The 12,683-nt window shown below is 46.0% G+C and overlaps 1 protein-coding gene across 1 annotated transcript in view; it reads right to left on the bottom strand.

The window, feature by feature from the left end:
- The window catches only part of LOC311121967 (GRB2-associated-binding protein 2-like), a gene marked incomplete at its 3' end in the record, with an annotated part of 69,033 nt that overhangs the window by 11,313 nt on the left and 45,037 nt on the right, over nucleotides 1–12,683 (bottom strand). Inside the window, exons 4-7 of the mRNA XM_084196397.1 lie at nucleotides 10,929–11,232; nucleotides 6,916–7,309; nucleotides 2,793–2,890; nucleotides 1–216 (exon numbers count right to left, since the gene is read on the bottom strand). The exon at nucleotides 1–216 is cut by the window's left edge and continues 64 nt beyond it. Of these exons, the coding sequence (XP_084052523.1) occupies nucleotides 1–216; nucleotides 2,793–2,890; nucleotides 6,916–7,309; nucleotides 10,929–11,232 (1,012 nt within the window). The remainder of the gene's footprint in view (nucleotides 217–2,792; nucleotides 2,891–6,915; nucleotides 7,310–10,928; nucleotides 11,233–12,683) is intronic.

Genomic DNA, 12,683 nt, shown 5'->3' with positions numbered 1-12,683 from the left:
TCGGTGACACAGTGAGGCGGTACTTCCCTTTCGGGCGGGTACCGTGGCTGAGAACCCTGGGAAGTCAAAGTGGTGCGGCCCGGGGCTCATGGGGATGTAAATGTTTTTGGGGCTGTCCACCTGGGCGGCTTTGAGGGGAGACGAGCCTGGGTTCATAGGCACATAGTTGTCCTCTGAGTCACCGCTGTCCGAACGTGTCAGAGGGTCCTTGGTTCTCTGACAGGAAACAGGCAGGGGATTATCTTAGACATGATTATCTTAGACATGATTATCTTAGACATGATTATCTTAGACATGATTATCTTAGACATGAAACAGAAATACCTTTATTTACATAAGTATTCAGACCCTTTGCTATGAGACTCGAAATTGAGTTCAGGTGCATCCTGTTTCCATTGATCATCCTTGAGATATTTATCCTGTTGTAAATTCAATTGATTGGACATGATTTGGAAAGGCACATACCTGTCTATGTAAGGTCCCACAGTTGACAGTGCATGTCAGAGCATAAACCAAGCCATGAGGTGGAAGGAATTGTCTGTAGTGCTCCGAGACAGGATTGTGTCGAGGCACAGATCCTGGGAAGGGTACGAAAATATTTCTGCAGCATTGAAGGTCCCCAAGAACACAGTGGCCTCCATCATTCTTAAATGGAAGAAGTTTGGAACCACCAAGACTCTTCCTAGAGCTGGCCGCCCGGCCAAACTGAGCAATCGGGGGAGAAGGGCCTTGGTCAGGGAGGTGACCAAGAACCCGATGGTCAATCTGACAGAGCTCTAGAGTTCCTCTGTGGAGATGGGAGAACCTTCCAGAAGGACAACCATCTCTGCAGCACTCCACCAATCAGGCCTTTATGGTAGAGTGACCAGACGGAAGCCACTCCTCAGTAAAAGGCACATGACAGCCCGCTTGGTTTGCCAAAAGGCACCTAAAGACTATTTTCTGATGAAACCAAGATTGAACTCTTTGGCCTGAATGCCAAGCGTCACGTCTGGAGGAAACCTGGCACCATCCATACTATTAAGCATGGTGGTGGCAGCATCATGCTGTTGGGATGTTTTTCAGCGGCAGGGACTGGGAGACTAGTCAGGATCGAGGCAAACATGAAAGGAGCAAAGTACAGAGAGATCCTTGATGAAAACCTGCTCCAGAGCGCTCAGGACCTCAGACTGGGGCAAAGGTTCCCCTTCCAACAGGACAACGACCTTAAACACACAGCTTCGGGACAAGTCTCTGAATGTCCTTGAGTGGCCCAGCCAGAGCCCGGACTTGAAACCTGATCGAACATCTCTGGACAGACCAGAAAATAGCTGTGCAGCGACGCTCCCCATCCAACCTGACAGAGCTTGAGAGGATCTGCAGAGAAGAATGGGAGAAACTCCCCAAATACAGGTGTGCCAAGCTTGTAGCGTCATACCCATGAAGACTCGAGGCTGTCATCGCTGCCAAAGGTGCTTCAACAAAGTACTGAGTAAAGGGTCTGAATACTTATGTAAATGTTTTATTTCAGTTTTTTAGCAAACATTTCGAAAAAACCTGTTTTTGCTTTGTCATTATGGGGTATTGTGGGTAGATTGATGAGGGGGAAACAAACAATTTATTCAGTTTTAGAATAAGGCTGTAACGTATCAAAAATGTGGAAAAAGTCAAGGGGTCTGAATACTTTCCAAGGCACTGTACATTGTGAATTCATGCAACATATCTTGACAGGTTATATCATACAATTTGACCACATCAGTGCATTTGTTACGCTCATAATCCATATAAAGTAATTAGTTAAATTAGTGTGAAAGGTAAACCATTGTGTAAATACTATAAAAGACTGCGGTAATGGGACATCCAATGAGAGATGGCTGATCTTGCTCTGTTGAAATATTTGGCACACGCTGCATTTCGCAGAGAGCGTGTTTTTAGAGAGAGGTGGGACTTTTTTTTGCAGAAAGTACAGATTGGCTCATCAGATATCGTTTCCCAAAATCGTATAGGATTTTTGCGAGGATTTAAGACACATGCCACTCCACTGCTATCCTCGGGGGTTTGGCAACGGGCAGTTTTCAGCGGCAGCTGATTGGCATCTCTCACAGCCGTCGATGAGCCGGTGTTTTGGATGGAATCATCAGCAAAACAAACTGTTACATAAAACGTCCATTCACACAGCAGGTTGAAGTCAAGAGGGAGCAATAGGCGGCCCCCTCATCGCCATAAAAGCACAAAATGAGTTCAACTACCGAACAGAAAAGTCTTCCTTTTTTAATGTGCAGGTTGATAGGTGATGCTACAGGAGGCAGCTGCCTACTCATTTGAAGTATATTTGCCATTGCTAAATCAACTTGAACTGTCCTAATGGTCCTCTCTTAAACTCAACAATTTCAGTCTCATAATTATTGTATTTTTTTCGTAGCTTTTTTTGTTGTTGCGCCATTGTATTTCATGGTACGGTGTTGTATATTCGCCACAGGCTTTAAAAGGATGATTTCGAAATGCAAACAGCCAAGGTCACGCACGAGCACTGAGAACAATTGGTATTTATCAGGTGATCTCCATCCGGTGTGCGTATGAGGCCCGTAGGATTGTTTGATAAATCACACTTTTTCTATGCGTACGAACATTTTTAATTCCGTTCGTAAGTAGTATTTTACAATAGTCTGTACTCAACATTGATAAGGCCCCAGGAAACTAAGCACTCAATTCAATCAATTCCAGTTTAGTATTTCCTGTGAACATCTGTCTGAAAGACTCACCAGGTAATTCCAGTTTAGTATTTCCTGTGAACATCTATCTGAAAGACTCACCAGGTAAGAGCTGAAGCCGTCGTTGACAGACTCCACAGACTGTCCTTGGTTGTTGAAATAGATCGGACGGTGATGGCTGTTGGTCTCAAATGAACACCCTGGGGAGAGAGGTGAGGAGAGGAGAGGTAGAGGAGAGGTAGAGGAGAGGAGAGGAGAGGAGAGGAGAGGGAGAGGAGAGGAGAGGAGAGGAGAGGAGAGGAGAGGAGAGGAGAGGAGAGGAGAGGAGAGGAAAAGGATCAATATTGAACTACAGGACCGCCTCATTTTCAAAGAAAATGTTCTGTTTTGTGTTTGATGGACAACGTGTTGAATTGAAAACAGTCAAATTTCATCATCATCACGTAACAAGAGGCGAGTTTGGTTTCTATAAACCCACATGGCATTTCTGTTATCCAGTAGGAAATTAACTTGTGCTCCTGCTCCAAAACAGAACAAACGTTGCGATGCATTAAACGCTCAAGCGGCGTTTAACAAATGGCACCCTATTCCCTATATGGCACCCTATTCCCTATATGGCACCCTATTCCCTATATGGCACCCTATTCCCTATATGGCACTCTATTCCCTATATAGTGCACTACTTCTGACCAGGGCCCATAGCGCTCTTGTCAAAAGTAGTGCACTATATAAGGAATGGGGTGCAATTTGGGAGGCACCCTTTCTGTGAGAGTCCTGGCAGTGGGCAGCACAGACTGAGGGCGTAGTCACAGAGAAACAGGGGTCAAAGTTGACTTCCTGTTTCAGCCATCGCTCGGTCTGGCCTAGCTCAGAGCAACACACACACACACACACACACACACACACACAGGCCAGGCTTAGCTCAAATGGAGCAGAACACACCGTGTTCAGAGAGAGAGAGAGAGAGAGAATTATAAACTAATAGAAAGTGGTATTGGAGGGAAAACATTATGTTAATAAAATCAATATATACTGAAAACAAATGTGGGGTCAATATTGGCAACAAGCAAACAGACTTCTTCTCTCAGGGATGTGGAGCGAAACAGGGCTGCATTAGAAGAATCGGCAGCACCTGGACTCACCCTACACAACACTGAAATCAAGTGTCTGCTGTACGCAGATGACCTGGTGCTACTGTCTCCCACTAAGGAGGGGTTACAGCAGCATCTAGATCATCTGCACAGATTCTGTCAGACCAAAAAAGGTCTGGAAATATCAGAAAAAGGACTAAATATCAGCAACACAGCTAGTTTTCACATGGCTGTGAATGAGCTGAGAGACAAAGCAAGTAGAGCATTCTATGCCATTAAAAGGAACATTAAAATCGAAATTCCAATTAGAATCTGGCTCAAAATGTTCCAATCAGTTATAGAACCAATTGCTCTATATGGCAGCGAAGTATGGGGTCCACTCACTAATAATGAATTCGAAAACAAATCCAATTTTGATAAACTCCCTTATCTATTGGGTGAAATACCACAGTGTGCCATCACAGCAGCAAGATTTGTGACCTGTTGCCACAAGAAAAGGGCAACCAGTGAAGAACAAACACCGTTGTATTTACAACACATATTTATGTTGATTTATTTTCAATTTTGTACTTTAACTATTTGCACATTGTTACAACACTGTATATAGACATAATATGACATTTGAAATGTCTTTATTCTTTTGAAACTTCTGAGTGTAATGTTTACTGTTAATATTTATTGTTTATTTCATTTTTGTTTATTATCTACTTCACTTGCTTTGGCAATGTTAACATACGTTTCCCATGCCAATAAAGCCCTTAAATTGAAATTGAATTGAATTGAGAGGCCACGCATTGTGAGAGAGAGCGAAGCCAGGCATTGTGTGAGAGAGCGAGGCCAGGCATTGTGAGAGAGAGCGAAGCCAGGCATTGTGTGAGAGAGCGAGGCCAGGCATTGTGTGAGAGAGCGAGGCCAGGCATTGTGTGAGAGAGTGAGGCCAGGAATTGTGTGAGAGAGCGAAGCCAGGCATTGTGAGCGCATGAGAGAGAGCGAGGTCAGGCATTGTGTGAGAGACCGAGACCAGGCATTGTGTGAGAGAGCGAGGCCAGGCATTGTGAGAGAGAGCGAGATCAGGCATTGTGTGAGAGAGCGAAGCCAGGCATTGTGTGAGAGAGCGAGGCCAGGCATTGTGAGCGCGTGAGAGAGAGCAAGGCCGGGTATTGTGTGAGAGAGCGAGGCCAGGCATTGTGTGAGAGAGAGAGGCCAGGCATTGTGTGAGAGAGCGAGGCCGGGAATTGTGAGAGAGAGCGAGATCAGGCATTGTATGAGAGAGCGAGGCCAGGCATTGTGAGAGAGAGCGAGGCCAGGCATTGTGTGAGAGAGCGAGGCCGGGAATTGTGAGAGAGAGCGAGGACAGGCATTGTGTGAGAGAGAGAGGCCAGGCATTGTGTGAGAGAGAGAGGCCAGGCATTGTGTGAGAAAGCGAGGCCGGGAATTGTGAGAGAGAGCGAGATCAGGCATTGTATGAGAGACCGAGACCAGGCATTGTGAGCGCGTGAGAGAGAGCGAGGCCGGGTATGGTGTGAGAGAGCGAGGCCAGGCATTGTGTGAGAGAGAGAGGCCAGGCATTGTGTGAGAGAGCGAGGCCGGGAATTGTGAGAGAGAGCGAGATCAGGCATTGTGTGAGAGAGCGAGGCCGGGAATTGTGAGAGAGAGCGAGGACAGGCATTGTGTGAGAGAGCGAGGACAGGCATTGTGAGCGCGTGAGAGAGAGCGAGGCCAGGCATTGTGAGAGAGAGCGAGGCCGGGAATTGTGAGAGAGAGCGAGGCCAGGCATTGTGTGAGAGAGTGAGGCCAGGCATTGTGAGAGAGAGCGAGGCCAGGCATTGTGAGAGAGAGCGAGGCCAGGCATTGTGAGAGAGAGTGAGGCCAGGCATTGTGTGAGAGAGTGAGGCCAGGCATTGTGTGAGAGAGTGAGGCCAGGCATTGTGTGAGAGAGCGAGGCCAGGCATTGTGAGAGAGAGCGAGGCCAGGCATTGTGAGAGAGAGTGAGGCCAGGCATTGTGTGAGAGAGTGAGGCCAGGCATTGTGTGAGAGAGTGAGGCCAGGCATTGTGTGAGAGAGTGAGGCCAGGCATTGTGTGAGAGAGCGAGGCCAGGCATTGTGTGAGAGAGTGAGGCCAGGCATTGTGTGAGAGAGTGAGGCCAGGCATTGTGAGAGAGAGTGAGGCCAGGCATTGTGTCTCTCTGTGCCCTTTTTGTATTGAATTTTTTCCTGTTTATCAGCCTGGAAAACTGCATTCTAGAGCAGGCAGGCTGACCAGACGGACGCACGGCTTGAATTTCATTAGCCTCTCAGCAGAACAGAGCAGAACCCAGCCTGCCAGACTACCTCTGTTTCTGCTCAGCTGCCAGTGGAAAATCAGTAAAAAGAGCGAGAGACTAGAACTAGGAGGGAAAAATAGAATAGAGATGTATTTGACTTCGGGTCTTAGTTTACTAAATAGCGAGGTAGTTGGCAGTAGATTGGTAAAGGGAAAGAGATGTAGTTGGTAAAGGGAAAGAGATGTAGTTGGTAAAGGGAAAGAGATGTAGTTGGCAGTAGATTGGTAAAGGGAAAGAGATGTAGTTGGCAGTAGATTGGTAAAGGGAAAGAGATGTAGTTGGTAAAGGGAAAGAGATGTAGTTGGTAAAGGGAAAGAGATGTAGTTGGTAAAGGGAAAGAGATGTAGTTGGTAAAGGGAAAGAGATGTAGTTGGTAAAGGGAAAGAGATGTAGTTGGTAAAGGGAAAGAGATGTAGTTGGTAAAGGGAAAGAGATGTAGTTGGTGAAGGGAAAGAGACGTAGTTGACAGTAGCTTGGTAAAGGGAAAGAGACGTAGTTGGTAAAGGGAAAGAGATGTAGTTGGTAAAGGGAAAGAGATGTAGTTGGTGAAGGGAAAGAGACGTAGTTGACAGTAGCTTGGTGAAGGGAAAGAGATGTAGTTGGTAAAGGGAAAGAGATGTAGTTGGTAAAGGGAAAGAGATGTAGTTGGTAAAGGGAAAGAGATGTAGTTGGTAAAGGGAAAGAGATGTAGTTGACAGTAGCTTGGTAAAGGGAAAGATGGAAGCAGTACCTCTACTTGGTGTTCTCTGAGAGTGTTTAGGCAGCAGTTAAATAAAGAGGAGGAGAGAAAGAAAGAGAGAGTTGTCATACCTCTATGTAACCTGCTGTTCTCCACGGCAGGCAGTGTGTTCCTCCTGGGTATAACCGAAACAGTCGTGGTCACATCTCCATTCTGCCTGTTCTGCCCCCCCAGTGACCCCGGACTACCCCACCTCCCGCTCTCTGACCCCTGGCTGGGCTTTGGGGGCCGTGGAGGGGGTCCACTGGATGACTCGGAGCCGGACGGCGTCACGTTGTGGTTCTTATCGAACGTCCGGGGTATCTGGTAGAAGGATCCGGGCGGGGTCGGGAGGTCGTAGTTGTCAGTCTGCCGGTCGTTGCTACGCTCGTTGCTGTGGTTACGGTCATTGCTGTGTCGGTCGTTACTGTGGTTACGGTCATTGCCGGTGGCCAGGGTATTGCAAGGCGTCTTGAAGGTGTACAGCTTTGTAAATAAAATAAAACTTTAGTTAAAATGCTTTTGAAATCACACTGAAAGATACTTTAAAGTGACTTTTGAGTAAAAACAATGCAACAAAATATATCAAACAAACAAAAGGGAATAAAATAAATGAGAGAGAGAGATGGATATTGAGAGAGAGAGAGCGACACAGAGCCCCAGGACAGCAACACAATTAGACCCAACCAAACCATGAGAAAACAAAGACAATTACTTGACACATTGGTAAGAATTAACAGAAAAACAGCGCAAACTAGAATGCTATTTGGCCCTAAACAGAGAGTACACAGTGGCAGAATACCTGACCACTGTGACTGACCCAAAATTAAGGAAAGGTTTGACTATGTACAGACTCAGTGAGCATAGCCTTGCTATTGAGAAAGGCCGCCGTAGGCAGACCTGGCTCTCAAGAGAAGACAGGCTATGTGCACACTGCCCACAAAATGAGGTGGAAACTGAGCTGCACTTCCTAACCTCCTGCCAAATGTATGACCATATTAGAGACACATATTTTTCCTCAGATTACACAGACCCACAAATAATTTGAAAACAAATCCAATTTTGATAAACTCCCATATCTATTGGGTGAAATACCACAGTGTGCCATCACAGCAGCAAGATTTGTGACCTGTTGCCACAAGAAAAGGGCAACCAGTGAAGAACAAACACCATTGTAAATACAACCCATATTTATGCTGATTTATTTTCCATTTTGTACTTTAACTATTTGCACATTGTTACAACACTGTATATACAGTTGAAGTCGGAAGTTTACATACACCTCAGCCAAATACATTTAAACTCAGTTTTTCACAATTCCTGACATTTAATCCTAGTAAAAATTCCCTGTCTTAGGTCAGTTAGGATCACCACTTTATTTTAAGAATGTGAAATGTCAGAATAATAGTAGAGAGAATGATTTATTTCAGCTTTTATTTATTTAATCACATTCCCAGTGGGTTAGAAGTTTGCATACACTCAATTAGTATTTGGTAGCATTGCCTTTCAATTGTTTAACTTGGGTCAAACGTTTCGGGTAGCCTTCCACAAGCTTCCCACAATAAGTTGGGTGAATTTTGGCCCATTCCTCCTGACAGAGCTGGTGTAACTGAGTCAGGTTTGTAGGCCTCCTTGCTCGCACATGCTTTTTCAGTTCTGCCCACACATTTTCTATAGGATTGAGGTCAGGGCTTTGTGATGGCCACTCCAATACCTTGACTTTGTTGTCCTTAAGCCATTTTGCCACAACTTTGGAAGTATGCTTGGGGTCATTGTCCATTTGGAAGACCCATTTGCGACCAAGCTTAAACTTCCTGACTGATGTCTTGAGATGTTGCTTCAATATATCCACATAATTTTCCTTCCTCATGATGCCATCTATTTTGTGAAGTGCACCAGTCCCTCCTGCAGCAAAGCACCCCCACAGAATGATGCTGCCACCCCCGTACTTTTTACATTTACATTTTAGTCATTTAGCAGACGCTCTTATCCAGAGCGACTTACAGGAGCAATTAGGGTTAAGTGCCTTGCTCAAGGGCACATTTACGTCATTTAGCAGACGCTCTTATCCAGAGCGACTCACAAATTGGTGCATTCACCCTATAGCCAGTGGGATAACCACTTTACAATTTTTTTTGGGGGGGGTAGAAGGATTACTTTATCCTATCCCAGGTATTCCTTAAAGAGGTGGGGTTTCAAATGTCTCCGGAAGGTGGCGAGTGACTCCGCTGTCCTGGCGTCGTGGTGGAGCTTGTTCCACCATTGGGGTGCCAGAGCAGCGAACAGTTTTGACTGGGCTGAGCGGGAACTATGCTTCCGCAGAGGAAGGGGAGCCAGCAGGCCAGAGGTGGATGAACGCAATGCCCTCGTTTGGGTGTAGGGACTGATCAGAGCCCGAAGGTACAGAGGTGCCGTTCCCCTCACTGCTCCATAGGCAAGCACCATGGTCTTGTAACGGATGCGAGCTTCAACTGGAAGCCAGTGGAGTGTGCGGAGGAGGGGGGTGACGTGAGAGAACTTGGGAAGGTTGAACACCAGACGGGCTGCGGCGTTCTGGATGAGTTGTAGGGGTTTAATGGCACAGGCAGGGAGGCCAGCCAACAGCGAGTTGCAGTAATCCAGACGGGAGATGACAAGTACTTCACGGTTGGGATGGTGTTCTTCGGCTTGCAAGCAACCCCCTTTTCCTCCAAACATAACGATGGTCATGACAAAACAGTTCTATTTTTGTTTCATCAGACCAGAGGACATTTCTCCAAAAAGTACGATCTTTGTCCCCATGTGCAGTTGCAAACCGTAGTCTGGCTTTTTTATGGCGGTTTTGGGGCAGTGGCTTCTTCCTTGCTGAGCGGCCTTTCAGGTTATGTCGATATAGGACTCGTTTTACTGTGGATATAGATACTTTGTAACTGTTTCCACCAGCATCTTCACAAGGTCCTTTGCTGTTGTTCTGGGATTTATTTGCACTTTTCGAACCAAAGTACGTTCATCTCTAGGAGACAGAACGCGTCTCCTTCCTGAGCGGTATGACGGCTGCGTGGTCCCATGGTGTTTATACTTGCGTACTATTGTTTGTACAGATGAACGTGGTACCGTTTGGAAATTGCTCCCAAGGATGAACCAGACTTGTGGAGGTCTACAATTGTTTTGCTGATTTCTTTTGATTTTCCCATGATGTCAAGCAAAGAGGCACTGAGTTTGAAAGTAGGCCTTGAAATACATCCACAGGTACACCTCCAATTGACTCAAATGATGTCAATTAGCCTATCAGAAGCTTCTAAAGCTATGACATCATTTTCTGGAATTTTCCAAGCTGCTTAAAGGCACAGTCAACTTAGTGTATGTAAACTTCTGACCCACTGGAATTGTGATACAGTGAATTATAAGTGAAATAATCTGTCTGTAAACAATTGTTGGAAAAATTACTTGTGTCATGCACAAGTAGATGTCCTAACCGATTTGCCAAAACTATAGTTTGTTAACAAGAAATGTGTGGAGTGGTTGAAAAACTAGTTTTAATGACTCCAACCTAAGTGTATGTAAACTTCCGACTTCAACTGTATACATAATATGACATTTGAAATGTCTTTATTCTTTTGGAACTTTTGTGAGTGTAATGTTTACTGTTCATTTTATATTGTTTATTTCACTTTTGTTTATTATCTAATTTATTTCACTTGCTTTGGCAACATTAACATATGTTTCCCATGCCAATAAAACCCCTTGAATTGAATTGAAATTGAGAGAAAGAGATGGATAGAGAGAGAGAGATGGAGAGAGAGAGAGAGAGAGAGAGAGAGAGAGAGAGAGAGATGTGAGAGAGAGATGTGAGAGAGAGAGGGAGAGAGAGAGAGAGAGAGAGAGAGAGAGAGAGAGAGAGAGAGAGAGAGAGAGAGAGAGAAAGAGAGAGAGAGAGAGAGAGAGAGAGGGGAGAGAGAGAGAGAGAGAGAGAGAGAGAGAGAGGGAGAGAGAGATAGAAAGAGAGAGAGAGAGAGAGAGAGAGAGAGAGAGAGAGAGAGAGAGAGAGAGAGATGGAGAGAATAACATATAAATCAAAGGATGTGTAACATAACATAATTAAACCACAGGTTAAAAGAGCACCAACCTCCTCATTCTCCTGGTCATCCAGATCTCCCAGCCCCAGGAGGCTATGACCCAGGGTAGGCCCCTCAGAGCTGTACCCCCTGGGCAGCACGTAGCAGGCCTCCTGGGGGGAGTCTGGCCGCGTGGAGGAGCCGGACGTGGAGCCCTGTTGGTGCTTGCCAGGCTTGGGCAGGCTGTAGAAGCCATGCAGGTGGGCACCCATTCCGTTCAGACAGTGGGAGAAGCCATGGGAGATCTTCTGCACGGCTGAGTCACTGCCCACAAACAGATTACTACTGTGCTGTACCTGGGATAAACTGGCACTCCTGGAGGAGACAGACAGACAGACATATGGAGGGGACAGAAAGACAGACACACACACACACTTGTCAGTCATTCATTGTGTCCACCCATCCTCCACCAGGCAAAACATGACTTCTAACAGACAGGATGACATCTGCCATGCCAATCTCTGCCAGCAGCTCTCAGTCACATATGGCACAAAACTGGGTGACACCACATTACTCGCTCCGGGGTGAAGTTTCCCCTAGATACAGATAATCTTCCCCTTAACCATTAGTGGGGGAAATGCAAAACTGAAACAAGATCAGCGTCTAGGGGCCAAATGATCCCTGCAGTTACCCGATCCGCCACTAGGGGCCAAATGACTCCCCTGCTAATCTGGAATATCCCTGCAGTTACCCGATCCGCCACTAGGGGCCAAATGACTCCCCTGCTAATCTGGAATATCCCTGCAGTTACCCGATCCGCCACTAGGGGCCAAATGACTCCCCTGCTAATCTGGAATATCCCTGCAGTTACCCGATCCGCCACTAGGGGCCAAATGACTCCTCTGCTAATCTGGAATATCCCTGCAGTTACCCGATCCGCCACTAGGGGCCAAATGACTCCCCTGCTAATCTGGAATATCCCTGCAGTTACCCGATCCGCCACTAGGGGCCAAATGACTCCCCTGCTAATCTGGAATATCCCTGCAGTTACCCGATCCGCCACTAGGGGCCAAATGACTCCCCTGCTAATCTGGAATATCCCTGCAGTTACCCGATCCGCCACTAGGGGCCAAATGACTCCCCTGCTAATCTGGAATATCCCTGCAGTTACCCGATCCGCCACTAGGGGCCAAATGACTCCCCTGCTAATCTGGAATATCCCTGCAGTTACCCGATCCGCCACTAGGGGCCAAATGACTCCCCTGCTAATCTGGAATATCCCTGCAGTTACCCGATCCGCCACTAGGGGGCAGTACAGTTCCTTCTGACAAATGAACACAGACAAATGAAGTGTTGTTTAGGATAACACAGTTTTTAGGAGGTAGCTCTGAAACGACTCTATTAATATGATATTATATTGAACTATATATTGATATGTAGTTGCAGACTGACTGGGCTGGAGCAACCATGCTCCAGGTAGAAGTTGCCCCAACCCACAGATCTAGGATCAGATTGTCTAAACCCAAAATCTTAATCAAATCAAATCAAATTATATTTGTCACATACACGTGTTTAGCAGATGTTATTGTGGGTGTAGTGAAATGCTTGTTCTTCTAGCTCTGACAGTGCAGTAATATCTAACCAGTAATATCTAACAATGTCACAACATATACCCAAAACACACAAATCTAGTAAGGAATGGAATTTAAGAATATATACAGATATGGACAATCAATGACAGAGCAGCATGGACTAAGATACAGTAGAATATTATAGAATAGAATACAGTATATACATATGAGATGAGTAGTGCAAGATATGTAAAC

Source organism: Coregonus lavaretus (genome assembly GCF_964263955.1).
Source record: "Coregonus lavaretus genome assembly, contig: HAP1_SCAFFOLD_329, whole genome shotgun sequence".
Taxonomy (NCBI): domain Eukaryota; kingdom Metazoa; phylum Chordata; class Actinopteri; order Salmoniformes; family Salmonidae; genus Coregonus; species Coregonus lavaretus.
This window is presented reverse-complemented; position numbering and strand designations above follow the sequence as displayed.